We start from the raw sequence: 24,031 nt of genomic DNA, 5'->3' as shown, positions 1-24,031 counted from the left end.
ATAGCAATTTTCGAGCATTGTGTAACGTAAACTTTCACATAGTGCTGATTGCAACTAAAATTGTGCTGCACCCAGCAAATTCCAAAGAAGGACAGCTTGGTTGTCGCTAGGGTTTTCCCCTTTGAAACGGGGTCAAACCCACGTGGGTTGCACTGCACTGCATTTGTTCGTCTTGAATATTGAGAGCCTGGGTCAGCGAGTCCAGAAGACAAGACAATTCTCCAGAAATCAACGGAAGTAAGGAGATCAAGCACATCCCAGGAACGATGACGAGCTCTTTAGAGAGCGTTGCGGGTCTCACGGATCAAAAATTGAAGATCGAGCAGTACAAAGCAGCTTTGGCGAAGGTCCTTGACAGCGGCAGCGCGCAACAATGCAAAGATTTCTTAGAACACAGTAAGTAACAGAGATTTGGTAGCTCCAAGACCGACTTTATAATGCTTAACTCACTATTGAACTTTTGATGCGTGCTCCTCCATCTGCTTTTCCACCGAAAGTCAAGTCAATACTTCTTGTTTAAGATACCTTTGGAGATGAATATTTCTGCAATGTCGAAGCCAGAATGTCCACAAGTAATTATCACATGTCACACATGGTACTTGACTCTTAGCATGCTTTGTGCAGTGCTCTCGGACGCAGTTCCTCTTGTTGTCAGCAGACAGCTCCTGCAACAATTCACACAGGACATTAAGCAGAAACTTCCGCATGATGTCCACAAAGAAGTAGCCACATTGTGAGTTACCCCTCAAGAAACAGGATCGCTTGTTTGCCTTGCACTGCACCAGCTTTTACATTTGGCAGCTTGCCATCTGCTTGTGGAATTAATCTTGTCTCAAGCTTGGTTCTATATGGATAGCTTTATGAGAGGATGTGTTTGTTGCAGTGCACTGGATGCCCTGCAGCCGCGAGTGGTCAGCTATGAGGAACAGGTGACAGCCATCAGGGAGCAGCTGGCAGAGCTACTAGAAGATGAGGAGGACTGGGCCAAAGCAGCAAAGGTCTTGGCAGGCATCGATCTTGACTCAGGTCGGTCGCTATCACTGGCAAGCTTCGCCTGGCATCCCATGTTTCTGGCACATACATCTGTACACATACACAATTTCAAAAAACTGCCTCAAGCAACTGCAAAATTGCACTGGGGTTACCCACAAGCACTTGAACCTTGTAGAGATGATGCCGTTGCTGATTTTGAACTCATGCAAAGTGCGTCTGTGACAGGCATGCGAGTTCTGGACGACGAGTACAAACTGCGGCAGAACATCAAGATAGCCATGCTCTACTTGGAGGATGACGATGCGGTCAGCGCTGAGATCTTCATTAAGAAGGCCGCCACGCTCATCGCCAGCTGCAAGGTCAGCCAACCATCACGTCCCTCCACACTGCGACAGCAATTCCTTGTATTATACTGCTACTCCTAAAACACTGTCTGGTGTCCTTGGCAACAGGACACTAATGAGAGCTTTCTGGTTTGCGGAATATCATGCAACATGATCACGTAGGCACTTTGCCACTTAGAAGGAAACATGTGTAACAGTGGTGATGATAATAATCATATACTGGTGCTGTGCAGGTCTCTGAGCTGGAGTTGAAGTACAAGAGCTGCTATGCGCGCATTCTGGACGCCAAACGCAGGTTCCTGGAAGCTGCCACCAGGTACTATGACCTGTCCCAGGTCAGCAGCAGCGACACCGACGCTGGCATCAAGGTGTGTGCCTGCCAGGGCCTTTCCTATTTCTGAGGGTCTGGGCCACCGAAAACCCCAACCTTGTTAACACGGAGGTTTCTTCCGTCACCCCGTCATGTTTGCATTTGTTCTGCTGTGGCAGCGCTGCCACACATGCGGGGCAAGTTGTACAAAAAAAGGGAATGGGTACACAACATTTTTATCAGACTCGGGGCAATCGTCCAGGTTATATTCCTTCCTATTGTCAGGAGTGCTTCCCAAATGGTCTACAGGAGCCCATAGTACAGCGAGATGAGGCCTCGGGTGGCATGTGCCAACAAGTGAGTTCCGGGTGGAAGAATGCCCAATCTGTGAACAAGCTTTTGTTCATACAGGCACAGAGAGAGAGAGAGAGAGAGAGAGAAGAGGAGAGAGAAGAGAGCAATCTGCATGTGCATAGGTGGCATGGGTTTATCATGATCAACGGCCATGCGTTTGGCATGCCTACACTCTGTCTCCTAATCACGCCCCAGGCATGATCAGGGCGGTTGGCTCTGACTGGGACCATACCGAGCACCGTGCCCACATTTGATTGGGTATTTCTTGGATCTGGCAAGTCCATCAAGGGGTGGCATATGTGGCAGCCTTTACCTGCAGACGCACCTTGCCTCTGGCAGGAATAGCTTTTGTTATTATGTAATGATAGTAACAATCATTGATATTGATTTTCTATGCATGTGCAGGTTGGGGAGGACGAGCTGGATCAGGCGCTGACAGCGGCAGTGACGTGCTGCATACTGGCGGCGGCTGGGCCGCAGCGCTCGCGAGTGCTGGCCAACCTGTACAAGGACGAGCGCTGCGCGCGGCTCCCCGTCTTCTCCTTCCTCGAAAAAGTCTACCTCGAGCGCATCCTGCGCCACCAGGAGGTGACTTACCTTCTTAAAGAGCACATTCTCCCTTCGGCTCAAGGTTGCTGCCCCCGATGCACAGCTGTTATGTACTTCAGAAGCATTCAGAGAGCTCCAAGTAACACCACACAGCATTCAAGAAGGAGATCTCAGCTCTTTACGCTCGGAAAAGGGCTTGTGGAGCAGCAAGGTAGAAAGGACATGCGGGAGTCGAGTAGGAAGTGATGGCTAGCTTGGAGCAGTCTATAACTCCAGCTAGAAGCATGCATCTTCTTAGAGGTTGCTTGTATCTGGCGAGTCCGACAAGGGGCAGGATATGTGGCAGCTTTACCTGCAGCTTGCCTCTGGCAGGAACAGCGTGTAGCCTATTTAGGGTGAGAATGATAGTAGTAGGAGTAGCGTAAACAGTAACTCTATGCGTGAGTTCATCATTCCTCGCCAGCGCAGGTGGAGGCGTTTGCGGAGGGGTTGCAGGCGCACCAGAAGGCGGTGACGGCGGACGGCACGACGGTGCTGGAGCGCGCTGTGGTCGAGCACAACCTGGCGGCCGCATCGCGCCTCTACACCAACATCTTCTTCGCCGAGCTCGGCCAGCTGCTGGGCGTGCCCCCGGCCTCCGCAGAAAAAGTCGCCTCGCGCATGATCACCGAGGGCCGCCTGCAGGTGCGCGCTCGAACCTCGGGCCTTGCAGGTTTTTGTTTTTTCCGATGTGCTGGATTAGTTTTTATTTTCTCCCCCGCCGAGGGTCGCCTGCAGGTGCGCAAACAATCTTGGGCTTCACAGCCTTATCTTTGCGAGCCTGCACACCCTGTGAACCTTCAGAGTGTTTGCTGGCAAATGCGTGAACTCAAGCATCTCAAGTCCGGGCCCTACCTTTGCAGAAAGAGTACTGGGACCTGGCACCGCCTGCAGGTGCGCGTTCAACCTCGTGGCTTTGCAGGCTTATCTTTGCAAGCTGCTGGCTTTGGAGCCTTCTTCTGGGCGGGTTCAAGTGCAGAGGATTTATGGCATATGAGCCATTCAAGTTGCTGGCTTTGGAGATTACATGGCAAATTGCAGACACTCGAGCTATTCGCTTGCAAGACAGCCGTAAATTATGTGGGTTGCTTCTGGCATGGATTTTCTCGCAAGTCGGTCCCTTAGCACATTCTGATCAGCCTGTCATGGGCAGCCCAGTCACCTGATCTGCACATTGTCCCCCTATCAGCCAGGGGCAGCGAAATTGGCAAGGGTGGATGCTTTTTGGTCACGTGTCGTGTGTTGGTGCAGGGGTCAATCGATCAGGTGGATGGGCTGCTGCACTTTGATTCTGACACAGAGGGGCTGAAGCAGTGGGACGAGCAGATCGCCTCAGTCTGCAACCAGCTGAACAGCATCCTCGACTCGGCTGCTGACCGCGGCTTGCCTGTCTTTGTGTAGCAGCACGGTGCATGCGCATGTCATCTGGCAAGAAACTGTATGTATGACTCCCTGCAACCTGATCTCCAGTTGCGCGGAAATGCCTCCCTGTACATGTTGATGTGATTGCCCACTGTGTCTGTGGCAATCAGCCTGAGCTCTTGAACCAGTGTAGACATACAAGGTTTTGGAAGGAGAAGAAGGAAGCCAGTATTCTGCAGTTGAGACAGGTCCAATATGGATGCGTCTTTGCAAGTTAGTGATGTGCTGATGTCAAAAGGTGATGGAGTGAAGATCCGCTTGCCATGCTTAGTAAAATGCTGGGCTATAGATTTCATACGAGGGTTGTAGCCTGCCCATGTCGGAGTCTCCTAAACTTCCGACACCTTGATCCTTGGATCTTCATCCACAACACGCAGCACTGAGCTCATCTCCGCTCGACGCCACAAATATAAATGCTTTGCAGATTTCAGTGGTGACTGGTGGTGGAAGAGAAAGTATCCTGCAGTGCGGGATCAAGCCTCCGATTAAAAAGTTCTGGACGAAAAGACAGCGCTTGTCCACTGAGTAATTGATTGGGCACAGAAATGGAGAGAATACGGCACATTTGAGGATACTTAGAGCGCACAATAGAGCTACCGATGAAAAGTTAAGCAGGTGAGGGGCGTCGTGATTGGGGCGTCGTGGGTGGTCTTCGCTATCCTTTGCTAAGAGAACCTGCTGTGGCGCGGTTCACGCCGTAAGTAATCTATACTGGATATGATAGATTGATGTTACAGCGGGTAGCGCATCAACGAAGATTATCTTTCGCAGGAGGGCCACGAAGCCCATGCCGGAGCCTTGGAACACAACAAAGCCCCAAGCTCCTAAATGACAGTTGCTGGACGATGCTCTACTGGGATCTTGGTGCTACTTCTGTTTTTGAGACCCTTCAAGGTAAGCCTTCCAGACTCAGCCTTTCAGCTCGTCGACAAGAGTCTCAAAGCACTTCGCAAGTGCTTTATCGTTTCAGTCCTAGACCGTGCTCGTGACATGCACCGATTGAATATGATTTTTCAGCAGGTGAACGCCTATCAAAAAGCTTGGAGCCCTATCCCAGGACCAGGGCCAGGGGCAGGCCCAGGGCCTGCACCAGCCCCTGGCATCTCCCTTGATCTGGAGATTGGGGACACAGCCGGCCTAGCAGCAGTGACATCGATAGACAGCACAGTCATCAATGGGCCGAGATCGCCCATTGTGCTGCTGCACGGAGCCATCCAGGGCGGCTGGGTGTGGAATTACTCGCGGCCAGAAATAGGTGCACCTGCGGTGAGTACAGCTGCAATAGATGCTGCAGAGCAATCTCTTCCTTAATGGACGTTTTGCACATCACAGCAGGCCAGGTCACATGCAGCCAGGAGCAGAAGAAAATGTCCCAGGAGCTTCCGGATGGTTAAGTAGAAAAAGCTATGCATTGGGATCTGCTTCGGCTGATCTCACCAAGAGGGTTGTTTGCTTGCATGCAGGGGGTGAAGGGTCTCTTGGAGCAGGCGGGGCACCAGGTGTTTAACCCAACACTGCCATTTCACGCCCCATACGACCACTGGTCATGGATGGATGGGCAGATGACAGTGCAGAAGTATGTCGATGTTTACATCCAGGTGGGTGCCAAATGCATGTGTCAAGCAGCACCCACGGATAGAAGCTAGTGGTCTGGTGTGTCAGGGGCTGCAGCAAGACCATGCAGCTGCAAATGGAGCCTCTGAAGGCACCGGAATATTGGCTGCTGTCTTGGCAGCTCTTGTCTCATGAAGGGGCCCGGCAAAAGGGCCATTTTAGATCTTGGGGGAGCATTCACATATTAGAAAGGCAATCAGATGTTGTTCACACCACCATATATCACGGCGAAGGACATGGGGAAGGATTGGAGGCAGCTGTTCAGAAGTTGCTGCAACGCACCCGGCCCTGAGAGCTGCAGCATGCTAGTAAGAATGCTATCAAGCGATGCAGGTCATGACCCTGTGCATTGCGCCGCAGGTGATAACACAGAACAATTTGCAGAATGTGGTGCTGGTGGGCCACTCGCTGGCGGGGGTGTGGATGCAGATGCTGCTGCAGCAGATCCCCAACCGCATCGCCTCCCTTGTCTTCATCGACGCGGCGGTGCTGTTGCCCGGCGAAAGCTTCTTTAGTAATAGGATCGGCGGCGTCGTCTCCACGCTCCCAGCGTTCCCTGCGCAGGTGCCGCCTTGCTCCCTGGCAATTGCCTGACGCGCTTGACACACAGTGGCAAGGGAAGATTTGAGGGAGCAGGAAGGTTTGTTGTAAAGGTGTGCTGGAGAGCAAATCCGACCGTCCAATTTTCCTTATCCTGCCTGCATGAGCGCATGCTTGGGTCTGTCAGCCTATTGTGGATTCCTCCCCCCAAAGCGGCTGCGACATTAATGATGAAGGCAAATGCCAAACTACCGGCCGCACAGCTGGTCGCCTTGAGTTTGCCCCAATAACAGTGCACAGTCATGGCATGGGGTGTCAGATGGAGCTCAAACAGCACAGAGCATGCCGCCGGCGCATGGTAAGCAGCATGAGCTTGCCACAGCAGAGCAGAGCAGCGAGCTTTTGTAGTCTCATCTTGAATCCAAATTCAACTTCAAATGAATGACTGGCAGTTGTGGGGCCGTGCGATGCGCGGCCTGGTTCTAATCTTTGTAAAATTCGAGTTCGAATGAAAAGTGTCTTAAAGCTGTGGGGCACTGCGCTGCGCAGGGGTGATTTTAATTCAAATGTGATTTCAAGTTCAAATGCCTGACAGCTTAGGGGTGCTGTTCTGCGCAGGCCTGGTTCTCGCTGCTTTTCAGCTACCCGCTCTTCTACCAGCAGTTCACAGTGGACCTCTACCGCGGCTGGATGGTGAACAGCTGCGCGGGCAACGATGCATTAGTCCTGGCCACCTACAAGCTCATGGTGCCAGAACCCAAGGGCCCAGAGGTCACATCCCTGGACGTCTCAGCCTTTTTTACCATCTCCAAGCCCAAGGCATACATCTATGAAACTCTGGACCACAGTCTCAGTACGGATCCGCGCGCGTGGCTGCTGTTTGCGGACCGGCTCGCGCGCGCAAATAACGGCGGCCTCGGCCTGCAGGTATTTTTGCGGCCCCTTGTTCCTTCTCTGTGCTTGTTTTATTATTTTTACATGCCTTTCTGATGCATGAGGATTGGGTGTGTCGTAGCGGTGGCCCTGTCAAAACCTTCTCCCTCTACAGTGAGAGGATCCTGAAATATGGATTTCTCAGGCAGCAAAGTCACTGTCATAAAGGGTCTTCAGCTTGCAGCCTTCCTGTCTATAATGCCTGCCTCTGAAGCCTTGTTGACCAGAATATTTTCTGGTGGAGCTTAGTGCAAAAGTGCTTTTGAGGACATGCAGTAGAGGGCATTCAATTGCACAGCATGCTTTTCCCTGTCACTTTTCGCATTTTTAAGTAATCGGTGCAGAAGCTGGGAAGTTACAGCGGGTGTTGGCTTACAGGTGATTGAGGTGGAGGCGGATCACCAGGGCATGCTGACTAACCCTGTCGACCTGACAGCTGGCATCCTCAGGGCCATCAGCGCCCTGCAGACAGACCGCTGAGTCAGCGCGCTCGAGATTAATGACCGAGAATTATAAGCCGGGTTTAATTACTCAACAGGAGCCAGCAGAGAACTTCCAGAGCAGGATGTTCCCGACCGGGGGGGCCCCATTGCTGACTTCAGAATTGCATGCAGCAGGAATCCTCTGCTGTCCAACGATTACAGAGCCTAGTTTCTAACCATGAATCTTTGAGGGCAGGAGGCACCCAGTTGAGGAAGGTTTTAGGGGGTTTTCTGAAGAGTGTGGTGCCTAAAAAGGACCGGCAGCCTCCTAGTATTGATGTGGCGCCAATGCAAACAGCGAGGCTTAGAAGAGTTGCTACTTCAGCTAGTATTCAGATGTCCAGGTGCATGCCAGGGGTGCCTTGATAGTGCAACTGGAATTTAGTTTGTCTGGTAGCTAGAGCAGCAACTGCAGGGATGTGGCATTCAACGAGAGGCAGGGTGACCAGACTCTTCAGGGGGTTAGACTTGTTGATATTGCAATGTCAATGAGTATTTGTTTGGTTTGCTAATTTATTAGTGGAACATAGGACACCACATGTACAGGTGCTCATGCGCTTTTAGAACACCTGGCATCATAATCTGAGAATCAAATGCAAATGCGAGCAATCAGAGGCATGTCCTGGAAATCTGTAAATACACAAATGCATGCGCATGCATCTCCACAGATGCATGCATTACAATTCTGAGAGGTAAGGCTTTAGCGGGTATCTTGACGTCGTAATCAAATTCAACCACTAAACGACTTGCAGAGAAAAGTCTCAAACTGGTTGTTTTCTCATCCTTGTAAGCCACAGAGCAACTTTCTATCCTTGATTACGAAGTGCCTGTACCTCAGATACACTTTAAAACAAAGTCCATTGTTTCCGTTGGTTCGTCTTGTGATCAACCTACCAGTCCCACTGAGTATTATATTATTATTCTGACTTTGGTCATCCATTGTGGCAGGTTTTGAGTAATTCCACCAGCATGAATTCCATCGCGTACAAAGATTCCTGCTGCCACATAGTCCTGGGTGCTCAAAGCACTCCAATCTCATATTCCCAAACGCCCAAAGCAAGCAGGCGCCCTTGCACTTTTCCTGGGCTGACGTTCCTTCTGCTGTCCACAGCACCCCTTGTAGCTCATCAGGGGCTGTAAAATGAATATATGAAATATGAACGCCCTTGCAGCGCCTTGCATGTTGCAGCTGCATGCGCAATAGCTTACTCTGGCTTCTCGGCCGGGGCAGCTGCCTCCGCGACAGGCGCAGCTTCCTGGGGAGCTGGAGCGGCGGCCTGTTCTGGCGCAGGGGGTTGCTGCACGGCAGGTGCTGACTCAGCAGAGGGTGGTGACTCAGCATTGACAGCTGGCAGAGGGTAGGGAACGCCCTTCTGCAGCAGGCTGTAGTGCTCGAACACAAGCATGGGCGGCCGGCGCTCGCTCCACTTGAGGTGAGGCATCCACTTCTGGGCCATCTCCCTGCGCCCCAAATTGAGGACTGAAATTCAAAGTGAGGGTCAGACTGTCAAAGTCAGATTGACTGATGCCCCACAACCGAGGAAGGACTGTCTTGAAGCATTTTTGCTTTGACTGTCATGAAGCAGGGTGCCCAACTCAGAGGATGAAAGGTTATGCGGCGCGTGGTGTCCAGAGGATCAGAAAACGAGACAGTCCTCTCTCTTCGATCAACTATCACCAGCACCTTTCCTCTTGATATACATCTGCCCACGAGGGTTCAAAGTTGGACACTGTTTACAAGCATGAGCAAAACTTCAACGCATTGTGATGTACACTCACAAGTTGCTGGTCGGGAGGACTTGTGTGTGTGGCATGCACATGACATTGGTGCAGCCCCACAGTAAATCATTCAAGGAGTAAGTTGCGCACTGGGGGCCCAGAAGCTCAAGGAGCTGCCACCCGTGGGGCTTGAAGTAGCGCGAGACGCCCTCTGTCGTGGTTTCAAAGCTGGACAGCAGCGGCTCTCCCCGCGCCTCCAGGGCCTGCACACCCACATTCCAGAGTCAGCATCATCTCATCAAGCCGACTCCACAATCGATCCGATTCCACAAACATTGCATGCAACATAGAACCTTCAGATAGCCCAGGCCACCTAAATCTAACAAATTGGCATGCTTTCAGGTGGTGGTCTCCAAAAGGAACAGGGGATATCATGATGCAAGGACACAGCACTATCAAAGTCAGATGCTTGCTCAGATCACAGAAATGCAGCCTCGGCGGTCCTGCCCACAACAGCATTCGTTAATTGAACTACCGGCAAGCAGTCGCTCAATAAATGGACCTGTAGCGCTGGTAATCTGTCCGCACAAGAGCATCCATCAATATGATTGGCAGCCAATGGAGGCAGACTTCAGCTGATAGCGGTATTCTCAGAGGACTCCAATGAGAGTGTAACAAATCGGCGGCAAAAATTACCATGAGGTCAAAAAGCGCTGAATAAGGGTCTCTCACAACAAAAAGCACACCTTGGATCCGCAGGAGAAGCCGCGGTTCTTGACGGTGCCGTCCAGGTAGGCCCGGTCGATCATGTCCATGCAGATGCGGCTGCCGGGGGCCGCCAGCTCACTCACCTGCCTGATCAGGCCGTCCACAGCTTCCTGCACAACTTCCAACGCCAGCCGTCAGCACCTGCTGGCTATTTCCCAGCCACATAGCCCTCTCAATAACCGTTCAAGATCTGCAGCTTCGCCCTTCCAGAAACAGTTGAGATGGTAAAGATGTGTGTGTCACTGCACCCGCATAATTAGGCACGTGAAACAATTTCTCGCTGGACCCAGTGTCATCAGCTTGACCTCTATGTGGGGCAATGGATGAGAGGAAACTAAGAGCAGGGATGCCAAGCAATGCCTGGTTCGGTCAGAGGTGGCACTCAACCACTGTGGAATGATATAGGCAGCATAGTGTTATTGTGCCAGGGCAAGGGCAAAAATGCAATGGGACTGCAAAGGCAAATATATGTGGGAGGGGTGAGATGAAGAAAGAACCTGGGGGAGGTAGCACAAGATTCCCTCGCAGGTGAACAGGGTGGGCTTGCTTGCGTCAAATTCCTTGGCTGTCAGAGCCTCCTTCAATGGCGTCACCGCCAGGTCAGCCGCCACATAAGCGGGGCGAGGGTACTGCACCGATCGCACAGCAGCTGTCAGGGAAAAAGAAAACATCGATAAATGTCCGGTTCAACCTCAAAGCCTAGGGAAGAGACTAGGACCAGCAGAATCACAGTCCAGTTTACTTCTGTCCCCCCTGACATAAGGGAGTGGAAAGTGCATTCTGCTGTTAGGGTTGCCGTGAAGCTTGATGCATAGAAGAGCAACAAGGCCAATGACAGTTCATGAGAACACTTTCCTTTTGTGCTGCTGCGGCCTGTCATGATGAGCACCATCAAAAGGATTTGAGCACAATGGGGCCTAAAAACAGGATGCCCCAAACCAATTGCTGCTTCTGGATCAGACAGTACCTTTGCCTTGTCGGGGATGACAGCGTCCACCAGCGCTATCTTCTTCTCAGACACCTGAGGAAGATCCACCTCGAAGAACTGCAGCCCGCAGCAAAACAAAGTCTCTCTTCAGCCACCCGCCCTTAACCACAGGCCTTGTCAGAACTTGCCACTAAAGCCCAGGAGCAAGTGATAGCTTGCAGAACTGTGCAGTGAACATGGATGAGGATTTGTGTCTGCCAGGTCTGCTCCCATGCTGAAGCATTTGTGGCTGCAAGATGTCAATTTAGGGTGTGTAATTCGCACCGCTGTGTTGCCAAGCTTGAGGCGGTATGCGCGCGTGCAGTAACCGGCAGCAATGATGACCACCTGCAACCAAGCATTTAAGTCACTCAACTACAAAATAATCCGCACATTAGGCACTTGGTGGATCAGATTCTCATTGTCTGATGTTTTCTGTGAATTTGCAGCTGTTTTAAGGTCCCCTAGTTTTCTGCAGCTCGACAGCGGACAGGCCATATCCTGGCGACCCCACCTTGGCGAGCAAATCCCCAGTATCGGGCAGACTGCCTACTTCTGGTATTTATGTGCAACAATGCTCAGCTGTGGCTTGGGCAAGGGTAGCTGAGGTGGCATGCCTGGGAAATGTCATCGGCCTGTGCCTTCCTGACAATGTCATCCATCCAGGCTGTGCGCGCATCCACATAGTTGATCATGCCATATGCTCCCACAATGTCCTCGACTGCAAACTGCACATAGCCTGGATCTCAGCAAGAGCTTCTCTTCAAAATGTTTACCCCTCTGGTCATCAGCAACCAGATGGCCGAGATTGTGCACCCCATCACAGCATGCAGAGCATGGACGCGTTCAAGAGAGACAAGATATTGGCTGGCAATGACATGCAGGGACGTACTTGCACAAGGCCAAGGCCAATAATGAGCATGCAGCATGTGCGGAAGCTGTGATGTCACCTTGTAGATTCTGTTCGCAAAAGGCAGTGCATACAGAAACTTCCTGTGCACAGCATGTGAAACAAGTTAGTGTCTGCGCCAAAAGGCAGTTGTAGCAACTGTGGCAGCAACTGTGTAAGCAGAAAGGGTCAGAGCCCCAAAGGAAAGTCACCGGTAGGGCATCAGATAGTTGCGGAACAAGGGAGCGATGAAGTCTTGATTGTGGTTTGGCTTCTTCAGATCTGCGTTCAATGGCCGCTGACACAGCTGCAGGCACAATAAAAATACATCCCTTCAGAAATGCACTGATGCTTTAATTTGTTGATATGTTCATTCATAACAGGAAGGCCTCGTCACCAGCTCTGAAACAAGAAGAACACGCGTGATCGCCCTTAGGATGCTATTTTGGATGCTTGAGGCTGTATATTGTGACTCACAATCATGTAGTTTGTCGGTCTGCAGCGCCCCACGGCCCAGAACAAGCCACACCCCTGGCGTTCGTGGTACATTGAGTCACCCGCTTTCTTGACCTTCGTAGACGGTTGGGCATTGCCATCCTCCACGGAAGCTTTCACAACTGATGTAACGCCAGCAACATCTGTTCCTTCTCCAGTATGACCTTTGCTGAGGCCTTCTGCTTGTTGCATGTTGCAATATATTTGGATGACAAAGCGGCTAGATCTGCAAGGCCTTTGAGCCCCCGATGTGTGGTCGCCTGATCAGTCCTCTGAATAGATCAAAATTGAGCAGAGTGCTTCAATGCCCAGCACACTTATGTTGTACCACCCTTGCCGACTTCCACTTAGTTTGTGTTGCGTACTGTAGACAAGCAACCTGTAATCTCCACAATGTAGATAATACACCAAGACAAGAAAGGAAGTACTCGAATCTTTCGCAGGATCTGTGTCACGCAGATTCGAGCAAAATGGAGGTCGAAAGTTAAATTTTCGTATGTGGGCATGGAACGCCTCCGAAGACACAGCCTGACCGATCAATTCCTGACAGCCAAGCTCCAATGCAATTAAATTGAGCTTCTGTTTGTGCTGTTGGAATAGGACGCAATCCATACACGTATGTAGATCACTGCACACATCTTCTCTTTGTTGTTCGATCTAGAAAAGGAGCAAAACATTTTTCAGCTGGTCACTGGACATTTTCAGAATGGGGTTTCTTGAGGCCTTCTTTGGGGGAGTAATTGAACCCGTCAGTAACATAGCAAAAAGCGGATCTGGGTTCGCCAGCTCCTTTGGGTTCGTTTTCCAGCCCCCCTCGCAACCAGGCTACACTGTGAAACAGGGGCCTGGTGGCAAGCTCGTGCTAGGCCCAGGAAAACCGTGAGTGACCCTATCTTGTCTTACAGCGCCTTTACTGAAAGTAAATGACTGAGTTTTATTGCCGGAGTATACCACTCCTGAACCTCTTCCTTCTAGTTGGGTTGAGGATGTTGGGACCCCTTGCAGCGAGTCTGATTCAGCCCATGCACTACAAATGTATTTGCAATGTCACACATCTGGATCAATACTCAGAGCCTGCAGGTCTTCTGAAGAGTCTTGCAGCTGCCTGTCATTCCACTTAGTGCAACCCATGCCAGTCTGACAACCTCACTTGCTTCAAAGTTCCCCTGGCGGCGAAGGGGAGGACGAAAGCTGCCTGAGGGAGATGTGGTGCGGCTCACAACAGCTCGTGGCAGCACGATAGTGGCCGTCTTTATACCATACAAGTCAGACTTCAAGCCTGCAAAGGCTGCCAGCACTTCCTACAGCTTGGCAGCATCCCCCTTCCCTGAGGCCGTGCGCAGGCCCACCATCCTCATCAGCCACGGGACTGCAGTCGACCTGGGCCGACTTGTGCCCTTCTACAGGTTTGTCTGCTAGACATGCCTCGCTGCGTGCACCCTGTCATCTTGTTTTGTTGTGCCCTTCCACAGTTTCGTCTGCTTTGCATGGAAGCATGCAAGGCAGGAGCAAGTCAGGAGCACTTGCATGCTTCCATGCATGCTCTGTCCCGTTCAACCCACACTCGTGCAGCGGTGCCTGGCAAAAGCACAGGGACCATCGGGCATGACGTGCATAGGTGCAGAATGTCAATCTGTGCAAATATTGTATGTCATAAAGCTTGCCTCACTCCTTGTCCTCGTGCTACCCTTCCCTGAGTAACACATCCCTGCATTGCAGAGCAATGCGTCTGCCCTTCACTTCACTTCTTACTCCTTACTCCTCCTGCAATTTGTTGGACACAGAACCATATGTTTTGTTGCGCTAGCACCCTTGACGCATGCATGTGGGCTGCAGCGAGGTTGCGAAGGACTTGAAGTGCAACTTCTGCGCGTATGACTACACCGGCTACGGGCAGAGTAGCGGGCGGCCCTCAGTGGCCGACACAATTGCGGATGTGGACGCAGTCTTTGCATGGCTGCAGCGCCGGGGGGTCCAGCGGCAGGATCTCATCCTGTACGGGCAGAGCCTTGGCTCCGGGCCCACGCTGGACTTGGCTGCCCGGGAGAAGAGGATTGCCGGCGTGGTGCTGCATGCTGCGTTCGCCTCAGGTGCGCGCACATGCCTGCACATGCCATGCGGCCCCTGAGCTCATACGGCCATTGCATCCTTGTGATCTTGGAATGCGGCGCCTGTGGGGGCCTTGCGGGGATCCCTTCTGGGTCTGAATCCGCTATTTTCCCCTGTCATTTTCCTGTCTATTTCTTTCTTTCTTTGTTGGAGGGGTGCACACTAGGGAGGGAGGCTCTGACAGCGTGACAAGCATGCAAGCTGACATGCTACAGGATACAGGACTCATCTAGGGGCCCATGGTCCAAAGAATCAAGTCCCAGCTAGACCCTAGATGACCCACTAGCAGCTTAGAAAGGTCCCCCTGTCTTCAATCATGACGTGCAGAGCATTCTAAATCGGATCATGTGTGTGTGTGCTCAGGGTTGAGGCAGGTGAGGCCTGGGGGAAAGTACTTCCCGTCCTGGTGTGACATCTTCCCCAACTCGGAGCGGATACAGCAAGTGGAGGCGCCCGTCTGCGTCCTCCATGTGAGTCCCCTCACTCCCACTCTAAATACTCATTAAATGCCCAATGAGAATCTCGCATGATACGCAAGGCTTGACCGCCAGAAGATCACTTTGTCTTGATTCTCACTGCACTGGCGCAATATAATATGCGCGTATGACTGGCAATGAGCAGTGCCTGGATCTGGAGAGTCCAGCGAGAGGTAGGATGTGTGGTGTCACTTACCTGCAGCTTGTCTGCAGACGCACCTTGGCTCTCTCGGCAGGAATTGTTAAAAAAATAAGAACGTACGCTAGATAATATTAGTAACAAGGGGGCGACGGGTTGTGCAGGGGACGCGGGACTATGTGGTGGACATAGAGGCAGGCAGATATTTGCACAAGCTGGCCAAGCGGCCGGCGGCTCCTTACTGGGCTGAGGGGTGCCACCATGAGAATGTAGAAATGAGCGCTCAGTACATTCCCCACCTGCGACGCTTCCTGCAAGGAATTTTTGGCTCCAGCTACGCAGCCCTTGAATAATCTTTTTGCCATGAAGACTCAGAATAATTCTGGAATGGAGCCGCAGTGTGCAGTCTTCTTTGCTTGGTGTGAGTCAGCGTGCCAATGAACGCATGGAACTAGAGAAGTGGAATTAAGTTGAAATGGATGCCAGCTTCGCAAGGTCACGATTCAGCGGCTGTAGACTTCTTTTGAACTGTGAAACTGCAATTGTCTTAGGCGGGCAATAAAGATTGTCTGAAATTGGTGCTTCCCTAAAGTCACGTAGGTTGAGTACTGTATTACACACAATGTTGGGGGAGTTGCAACAGTGTAGACAGCACCTGAGCGCTTCAACAGCGGACTCCATATGCTTAATCTTTCAATAATCGGCCAGGATTTGTAGAGCCGTTGCTGGAGCTATATTTCTCATTGGCTCAGCAGCTGCAGGCAGCTCTTGGGACTTTTCATTATGTAAGGGCTAGCCTAATTTTGAGTATGTTCAGACAGCATCGGGTCTTTAAATTTACTGCCATTGTAAAATGCATGCTTCTAGGCATAGATATCTAGTGAGGCACTTCGCTGGCAGTCTGATCCTGCAATGTGCTGGATGCAAAATTAGCAAGAGCTCAGATGCAACAGGCAAGGAGCCCCAGAAAAGTTTCCTGACCACTTGAACGCCTGCACAGTTTGCTCATCTTGATGTCAGAATGCTCAGGCATGCATCTAGCAATCTGTATATAAGTATTTTGCACGACGGTGGCGCCGCTAGCCTGCAGTTCTTCCGAGATTGCCATTCACGCCAATAGTGCAGTACTGCTCATGCATGCAGTGCGACTGAGGTGCGCACAGATTAAATTTGGCCAGAACATGCATTCCCCCAATACCCCCGTTGTTTGGAGTGGTGTGGTGCTCCTTGCTAGAGCACTCTCCGCCGCAAGAGCTGGCATTCGCATGCGCCGCAAATGATTCCCCTCTGATTTGCAAGCTCGCGCTCGAGTGGGCACCCCGGTGGGGCACAAATCGAAAAGCAATGCACCAGGGTAAACTGTAAGACATTGGCATTGACGCCTTTACACGACTATTCTGCTTGTAGCTGTGGGATGCTGATACGCATCCAAACTTCATGCACTGCCATTCAATAAGGCTACACTTACATTGGCAAAAATACACGCTTATGTACACATGCTGGCAGCGCTGCGAAATTATCAAAAATGGCACTCTGCCTTGCTCATAAACATTCATGGCGGCAAGATGAAGCCACGCACGTGCATCTGCTTCTTCAATGATACTGTGGTCTTCCCCGCAAAACCAGCAGATCTCTACAGGGCAGCCAGGATCCCCATTGTGTGGCCATGTGGAGGCAACGTCTGTGCCAGTCTTGTGTTCTTGAAGATGTAGTCCCCTTTGCTCATACACAAGAGGAGGCCCAGAGGAGGCCCTCTGGCCCGGGACCCGCTTCGATAATACATCTGTACAAAATGCCCCAGCTACAAGTTCCAATACACTATACAAGAGAATCTGAAGGTTTGAGTATACAGGCAGCACACCAGCTCTGCTGGGTGCCAACGCCAGGAGCGCCCCGACTTGATGAGGCGCTCCCAGAAAGGAGTCCCGACCCAACCCCACACAGCGGGCTCCTTAAATCCCACATTGCTTGATCCTTCCTTTACTTGTGCGTGGGTGTCCCTGCCATTTGGCCCTCTCAAAGAGGCTGACATTGCGTACACTGGCCCTTCACATGGCAGTGCCGATGCGGCGCTGCTGTCATGCCACAATGCATCCCCAAGGCTTGTTCTTTGGATGAGTCAGGCTCCGCGAAGAGCCGCGCCTCTTCTAGAAACACTGCAATTCAAACGCGCCGCTACTGCCATGCTGCGTTTGACAACCGGGAGACGATGCCCATGCGAGCGGGTCTTTGGAAGGCCGCTGCTCCCACAGACCCACCACCGAGTGATTCAGGCGCGTCACTAAGCGGCACACAGTTTTGCCCAAGCTGTGGGTAGCTGCCCACAATTTAGAGTTGTAGGGCAGCGCCCTAGCTGTGGTGTGAGCCTAGATCCAGAAGCCCATGACGCCGCAGCGCATGACGATGCGCTTGAGCGCCTTGACATCGATGACCATGGTGCCGGAGCCGTCGCCCCGCACGGGAAGCTTCTGCGCGACGCGGTGCGCGGTGGCGCGGACGGCCGCGCCGAGCTGCTCGGCCCGGCCGCCGGCGGCCGCGCGCCAGCGCAGCGCCTTGGCCGCCAGCGCCTCGCGCACGCTGCGGGAGAGCTTCTTGAAGCTGCGCTGCGCCTTCTCCGCGGCTTCCAGCTCCGCCTTGGCCATGCCCGCCTGCAGCGAAATACATCATCTCAGCAATATACTCATCTCTTTACACAACCTCCAGAGATTCCATGAAGGTGTCATCTTGTCTCTTGTAAAAATTTGATGATTCAGAGCACTTCTCCCAATCTATTCAATTCGAAAGGAAGGTGAATGATCATATAAAAGGCTGTCAGACAAAATACAGGCATGCACACCGACAAGCTACATTTCCCGTAGCAGGCAACACGTAGTACTATATCTGACTGGGGTACGATTGAGACCCCCTGCAGGCACGGAGTCAGGGGCCCCTGTGTGCCATGTGTACCTGGTAAGCAAGGGCGCCGCGCTCCTGGGAGCAAAGAGAGGGGTCCTGCTGCTCGCCCACGGCCTGCGCTAGACTCAGCAGCGCCCAGACCTCCCGCAGCCGCGCCTTGTCCGGCGACTCCAGCTCTGTCAGGTCCAGCGTGCTCAGGCAGGGTTTCGTCTGCAGGCATCATTCCAAGTCTGCGTCAGTGACCCATTAGGCGCCAATGTCTTGGGTCAGAAGTAGCGCTCGTTCTGAGACCCTTAATATGTGTAAGATTTTGAGCCTGCAGAATGCTTGAAAAATAGGCTTATAGGTACACTACACTACACATGACGAGCCAACGCATAAATAATACGTGCCTTCATTAAGATTCCTCACCATATACCAGAGAGGGCAATACAATACCAGAAAGGGCAATACAAACTATTGTGTACGAAACACTGCTTGCGTCTTGGAAGGTGCATCTGGCTTCATTTCTCACCAAAGTCAGATGTCTGGAAGAGGCTTCGTACTCGCGCACGAGGAAGGCACTAGCAGCAAGTGCAGAGGAAAAGCACCTGGGTCTGGTTTGATGAGACAGGGGAGAGAGCAGGAGCGGCGAATGGGGTCCAGGCACGGCCAGGAGCCACAAAGGCCACCGCGCCGTAGATGGCAAAGATGAACATGATGCCGCTGAAGAGCGCGATGAAGATATCCATGGCGTCAGGGGGTCTGCTGCGATGCACAAAAAGCAAGGACATGTCACACACTGTGTTTCTTGGGATGACTCATAATCAGACAAGAGCAGCAATGTTTTGATCAAGTGCATCTCATTACGCCGCACAAACATATCTCTTGAGAAGACAGCCTAGAGAGAAAAACTGTACATCCTATTACAGAATACCTTGCCACCAACTCAACCCACACTAAATTTAAGGTGACAGCCGGCCCGGTCCGTCAATGGAACACACAGGATTCAGCGCAAGACAAAGGCCAGGCCGACAGCAACAAAACCAATACCTGCATGAAGATGGTGAACGCACAGCTGCTAATAAAATTGGAAAGGAGCCATTTCACATACCTGTAGGGTGCTTGCCGCTTGTTCCTACTGGATGCAGGCTTGGCTTGGGAGGTGGCACCAGTGCTGGCGGGCGCAGCCAGACCTGTCTCGATGGAGCCTTCCTCAACGATCTTGGCCTCATCCGGCTCCTCCACAGCTGCCTCTGCAAAATTGCACAGATATTCAGCACCTCTTCACCCCCTCATCTGCAATTTGTGCATGCGAAGTACCCAGATGCTGTTAAGCGCACGCTCCAGCCGTCTCATCGCTGTAATAGCGAGGCCTAGGCCGGGGACTCACATAGTACATATAAGCTATCTTAGAAGGGTCTCACATGCACCACTCGACAGTGGGCGAAAAATCTGCCGCCTTCCATGCGCGATCTACCTTCAATATAATTGAGAGTGTCTGACAGTCCAGAGGAACTGCATGTCTATGCTTGAATGTATACTACCCTCGTCCAAGTCGGCCTTAATTCTCCCACCCCTGCCATGCAAGCTGTCATAGGGTGCCAAAGAGGTCATCTTGTTAGATCAAAGCGGAAGGTATACAGGAATTCAAAGTACCTGCTTCAGAGGCCACGGTGGCAGCGCTGAGACGGTTGGCCCGGAACTTGTAGTAGCGGTCGTCTGTGCGTCGCTTGAGGGTGTCGAAGGAGAGCTCAAACAGCAGCCGCCGCAGCGCCAGCACGTCCGAGTGCTTGGAGCGCAGCGCCTCGGCCGTGCCCCAAGGGTAGCTGCGCACCGGCCAGTGCCTGCATGCCATACCAGACTTGTCAGTAGACATTTACTGAAACTTCATGCAAATTTACATTATGGTCCCTTGCGCTACCCGTGAGGAACTGCTTCACCCTCAAACCCTTTTTCTAAAATGCATCCTGGGTCGATTCATTCTACATGTGGTTGGCGCGCTTTGAAGTAAGCAGCATGAACAACGTCACTTTCAAATTGGCAGCACAGAAGGTGAGACATGAAGCAACTCTCATTTCGCGAAGATGACAAACAGACAAGGACTGCTCTGGCCGCAAAGGACACAACAGGAGTCGAAAGTGGTTCGCGCAGCAGGAGACGTCAAGAACTTCAAGGGGGATTGTGTAGCTGACCTGCCGACCGATGCGTCCACGATGCAGCTGCTGATGACAGAAAACACTCGAGTGGAGCCCTCCAATCCTGCAACAAGGCCACATAAGTAAAATTTTAGCAGCGGCTTGGCATGCATGCGTCATGCATGTGTTGACATAGAAGGGAGGGCGTTCCACAGTGCTGGGCCAGGAGGCAATGTTCGCACCTGTGCTAGTGAGGTCTTCTGCGGTGAACTGGTACACAGGCGAGCCAGGCATGCCGATGCGCACAGCCTCGCTGACATGCGCACGGAAGTCGTCCAGCTCTGATCTTGTCATAGAGTCTCCCTGAGTCGTCACAGCAGTATTCAACAATCAACATCATGCAGCAGACAGGCTCCATTGCATCCTGATTAAGACATCATGCAGCAAACAGCATGCATTGCATTTTGGCTTCGAGTGTGACATCCAGGAAATGAGTACCAGAATGTGCAGATTGAGGTGAGGGAGGTGCATGTGTTGCATGCGGAAGCATGGCTCAGAGTTGTGATGAGTGAGAAGAGCGGTCACACGAGGGTGTGCTCCTTCAGACTCAAAACATGCGTGCAGGGGCTCACCTTGGCAATGACGGGGATGACAGGCACAAGCTCGCCGATTTGCTCCATCATTGCAATGTCCACGGGGCGCAGGTTGTGGGGAGTGATGAAGTACAGGCACACATCCACCCGCGTGTCCTCAAACTCTGACATGGGCCCTGTGCGGTGCTGAGCCTGCAGCAACACCCACTTGCTGTTGTCATGCTTGAGAATGGTTTCACTTCAGACGCTCGTGCAGGGGTGAAGCGTGCAGTTATGCCTGACGTGGATCCAAATGGCATGACAAGAAAACGTGCCTCTCTCTTTAGGAGCCTTACATCCCAGAAACCCCTAGTGGTTGATCTTGAATATGAGCAGGCATTCATGAACGAGGACGATTATTCAGAACGGCACGGATTATGGTCCCTTGCACAACCGATTAGAAACGCTTTCAAAGACCCATGTTGGATAATTTCATATCAGCCTACAAAAATAGCCCAATGCGGCAGCACACTGACCTGCGCAGACTTGCAACAAAATGCCCCATGCTTTTTGCAACAGGAATGCTTGTGTCAGTATGTTCTGGAGCACTCACCTGCTCGTGGTTCATGTAGGCCACATTGCCGTCGTTGATGAAAGCCAAGATGGCCTCTGTCTCCGGACCTTCAGCCTGGAACCCTGGGGTGTCCTGCATCACAAGTACGAACTTCCTTCAGCAACTGAATTAAGCGCATATAGCCTGACGCACTGAAGCAGTGCTCTCCTTCCCCTCACAGCATCCCAATGCAAGCATGGGCTTTTGAGCGAAGCAGGGTTAGACATGCTTCATTGAGCAATGCTTCTACACCCCATATCATGCACTCCCAGAATATTCATGGGGAGCAACACAAGCAGCCGGGGGACATGCGTATGGACTGATCAGCAGAGACACATGCATGAAGCACTGTGAATAAAATGGGCTTGTTTGGTGTCCAAATGAGGGCCAGATGGGGGCCAGATGGGGCCGGTTCAAGCCGAAAAAACCACAATCACGGCCAGAATTGTGATCAAAACAAGCCGGAAAAGCCCCTGATATTTAGAGGTGAAATGATGTAGCTCAGGGGCAGCGCGAGACCTGGACAAATATTTGGTAGTCGATTTTGGCAGAATCGTCTGACAGGTCCACGCGCGTGCACAAGTCGGCGGGCCAGTCCATGAAGTCCTCCACACGGGTGGGGTCAATGCTGAAGCTCTCCAGGAACTCGCCGGTGCTGGAGGAGTGCTGCATTGAGGATTGCATCGTGCGCTTGAAGGAGGGCGAGCTGAAGTCGTTGTCATCGTTTTGCCCGTACGTCATGGACAGGTTCTGGATGAAGGTTGTCTTGCCGGTTGCCGGAGCGCCCGCCTACAGATACCGACACACAACCTTATGATATTGTAATTTGGTGTGGCAATGTTGCGAGTGCAATCTGCAAGTGCGTGGCAAGATGACAGAATATCTCATCATGGGAGGAGCCCTGGAGGCCTTTTCAGAAGCGTCTACAGGGCATGCCATGCAGTGTTATGATCAAGTGTTTGTGAGCCTTGTGCAGCAGGAGCAGAGGGGATGCGCACCACAAGCATTCTGAAGTAGCACTTGGAGCGCATTTTGGGAGGACTGGCCTCCCTGGCCTTGCGAATATCATCTTGCAGCTTCTCAGCCTGGCTCCAGCGCTTCTGGGACTCGTCAGATCCGTCATCTTGGGCTTCAGCAGACTTTGGTGTTGATTTGGAGCTCTCTAGATGGTCATCATCCTGCTCAAGATCTACATGAGGCCTGCAGCGGGGAGTAAGGATCCTCGTCAAGATTGGACCAAGTCATGCAGAACAACAAGCCAGGTGGCAAACACATATGGTCGCCATGATGACATGCCAGCCGATGTAGGCATGTGTGACATATATCTAAACGGAAGGCTCGGTAGAGCCTGTCTATCTCCCAATAAGGTTTGGAAAGACCGCGGAAGACGGGAGAAGGTCACAAGAACGTGGTGGGAGACTCACGTATCTGGAACGGAGAGGAGATCCAGATGTCTCTCCTCTGCATCATCGTGTCCTGCGACATAGCAGAGGTCAGGCAGAGCTCGAATGGCACAGGTGCCCACTGGTCCTTGGCAAAGCATGGAAAATAACGAAGCTCGATGCCGTCTTCTGGAGGCCCGCTCAGGCGTGCCAATGGATTCGTGGGAGGGAATTTCGATACAGAATAGATCAGACAGCAAGAGTCGTGACGTGAAAGGCCACACGGTTTCCATCGAAGGAGGAGAGCCCTAGTACTCTCCTCAAAGACTGCTGGACCGTTAACGACAGACAGACATGATCACCGAGCATGACAAGTTGATGCATTACCTGAAACTGCAACAGGTGGCGCCAGCCGCCGAGGGTTCTGTGACTTCACTTCTGGAGACACTACACACCATTGAGCGGAGTCACCGGAGTCGGACCTGGGCGAGACCGGCTCTTCCTCTGGATCTACAGGGCTCATCATCCTGCCAAATGACCGTGAAAGCTTTCTCAGATGCTGCAGGACGCTAAAGCGCTCTGATCACTGATGGGAATGTGGCAAGGTTTGGGGAAGCCCTCTCATTAACCCTTTTACATATGCCATTTCCCTCACACAGCACATCTAAATGTCTCTCTTAGCTGTATCTCTTGGGTATGAGTTTGTTATTCGGTTTGACACCCTTGTTCCTGTGGAAGTTGATGCTGTGATGCAGCTGCTAGATGCGCAAGCACTGCAGGTTTGGGATGACATTGACATTTGCCCTAGGACCTGCCCGTCCAGCAATGCCACCTTGTGTACATATCACAGATGGTTTGCTAGGCCAGCTTGTGTGCGCCACCCTTGCCAGCTCTTACAGCAGCCTTTGAGTGCCCGTTGCTTGCGTATACTGTTGAAGTTCAGGATGGGTTGTCATAGTCTGCCCAATGTCTCGGGCCGCTGGGCAAGGATTCCCCGGCCCCAGCGTTTGTGCATGCGTTGTGCCCAGCAGGTTATTGGGGATGAGCGCCACCTTGTGTTTGAGTGCCCTGCCTTGCAATCTGTTCGGGACAGATATCCTGGGCTGTTTGGTGCAGCCATTGTGACGATGCAGCAATTCATGTGGCAGTTGGACATTGTTGGTGTTGCACATTTTGTGATGGATTGTTTTGATTATTTGGATGCTGCCAGTTCATCCAATCAGCCCTAGGCGGCTGGAGTGATGTAATCTTCCTTCCTTCCTTCTCTTATGCAGATATGGGCATCAGCACAATATTTCATGTCACAGCCG

General features: G+C 52.0%; 6 protein-coding genes across 6 annotated transcripts; 3 read left to right on the top strand and 3 right to left on the bottom strand.

Annotated features, from left to right (window-relative positions):
* Window positions 1-203: 203 nt before the first annotated feature.
* On the top strand, window positions 204-3,990 carry COCSUDRAFT_45959 (hypothetical protein; the record flags this gene model as incomplete). Its single annotated transcript, XM_005652196.1, has 8 exons — window positions 204-396; window positions 625-733; window positions 884-1,026; window positions 1,219-1,352; window positions 1,571-1,705; window positions 2,407-2,589; window positions 3,019-3,234; window positions 3,841-3,990. Exons 1-8 carry the CDS (start codon window positions 267-269, stop codon window positions 3,988-3,990), a joined length of 1,200 nt encoding a protein of 399 aa, XP_005652253.1. The 5' UTR covers window positions 204-266.
* A 1,026-nt stretch (window positions 3,991-5,016) lies between these two features.
* On the top strand, window positions 5,017-8,234 carry COCSUDRAFT_64345 (alpha/beta-hydrolase; the record flags this gene model as incomplete). The annotated part of the gene is made up of 5 exons (XM_005652195.1): window positions 5,017-5,277; window positions 5,475-5,609; window positions 5,986-6,189; window positions 6,784-7,092; window positions 7,477-8,234. 5 exons carry the CDS (start codon window positions 5,017-5,019, stop codon window positions 7,576-7,578), a joined length of 1,011 nt encoding a protein of 336 aa, XP_005652252.1. The 3' UTR covers window positions 7,579-8,234.
* Window positions 8,235-8,289: 55 nt separating this feature from the next.
* On the bottom strand, window positions 8,290-11,729 carry COCSUDRAFT_64344 (S-adenosyl-L-methionine-dependent methyltransferase; the record flags this gene model as incomplete). The annotated part of the gene is made up of 7 exons (XM_005652194.1): window positions 8,290-9,041; window positions 9,450-9,562; window positions 10,046-10,177; window positions 10,565-10,696; window positions 11,035-11,112; window positions 11,320-11,382; window positions 11,685-11,729. 7 exons carry the CDS (start codon window positions 11,727-11,729, stop codon window positions 8,786-8,788), a joined length of 819 nt encoding a protein of 272 aa, XP_005652251.1. The 3' UTR covers window positions 8,290-8,785.
* A 1,288-nt stretch (window positions 11,730-13,017) lies between these two features.
* Window positions 13,018-15,495, top strand: COCSUDRAFT_64343 (alpha/beta-hydrolase; the record flags this gene model as incomplete). Its single annotated transcript, XM_005652193.1, has 5 exons — window positions 13,018-13,297; window positions 13,597-13,824; window positions 14,255-14,508; window positions 14,891-14,997; window positions 15,307-15,495. Exons 1-5 carry the CDS (start codon window positions 13,125-13,127, stop codon window positions 15,493-15,495), a joined length of 951 nt encoding a protein of 316 aa, XP_005652250.1. The 5' UTR covers window positions 13,018-13,124.
* Window positions 15,496-15,544: 49 nt separating this feature from the next.
* COCSUDRAFT_32080 (hypothetical protein) lies at window positions 15,545-15,944 on the bottom strand. The gene has a single exon (XM_005652192.1). It carries the CDS (start codon window positions 15,821-15,823, stop codon window positions 15,608-15,610), a length of 216 nt encoding a protein of 71 aa, XP_005652249.1. The 5' UTR covers window positions 15,824-15,944; the 3' UTR covers window positions 15,545-15,607.
* Window positions 15,945-16,513: 569 nt separating this feature from the next.
* Window positions 16,514-23,257, bottom strand: COCSUDRAFT_64342 (hypothetical protein). Its single transcript, XM_005652191.1, has 13 exons — window positions 23,109-23,257; window positions 22,764-22,815; window positions 22,338-22,539; window positions 21,859-22,128; window positions 21,340-21,432; window positions 20,787-20,939; window positions 20,397-20,517; window positions 20,212-20,278; window positions 19,676-19,863; window positions 19,131-19,272; window positions 18,628-18,784; window positions 18,089-18,247; window positions 16,514-17,790 (listed from the first exon to the last, which is right to left on the bottom strand). Exons 1-13 carry the CDS (start codon window positions 23,245-23,247, stop codon window positions 17,509-17,511), a joined length of 2,025 nt encoding a protein of 674 aa, XP_005652248.1. The 5' UTR covers window positions 23,248-23,257; the 3' UTR covers window positions 16,514-17,508.
* Window positions 23,258-24,031: the final 774 nt, after the last annotated feature.

Source organism: Coccomyxa subellipsoidea (assembly GCF_000258705.1).
Source record: "Coccomyxa subellipsoidea C-169, whole genome shotgun sequence".
In the NCBI taxonomy this organism is placed as follows: Eukaryota; Viridiplantae; Chlorophyta; class Trebouxiophyceae; family Coccomyxaceae; genus Coccomyxa; species Coccomyxa subellipsoidea.
Note: the sequence above shows the minus strand (reverse complement) of the source record. Positions and strands in the feature narration are given on the sequence as shown.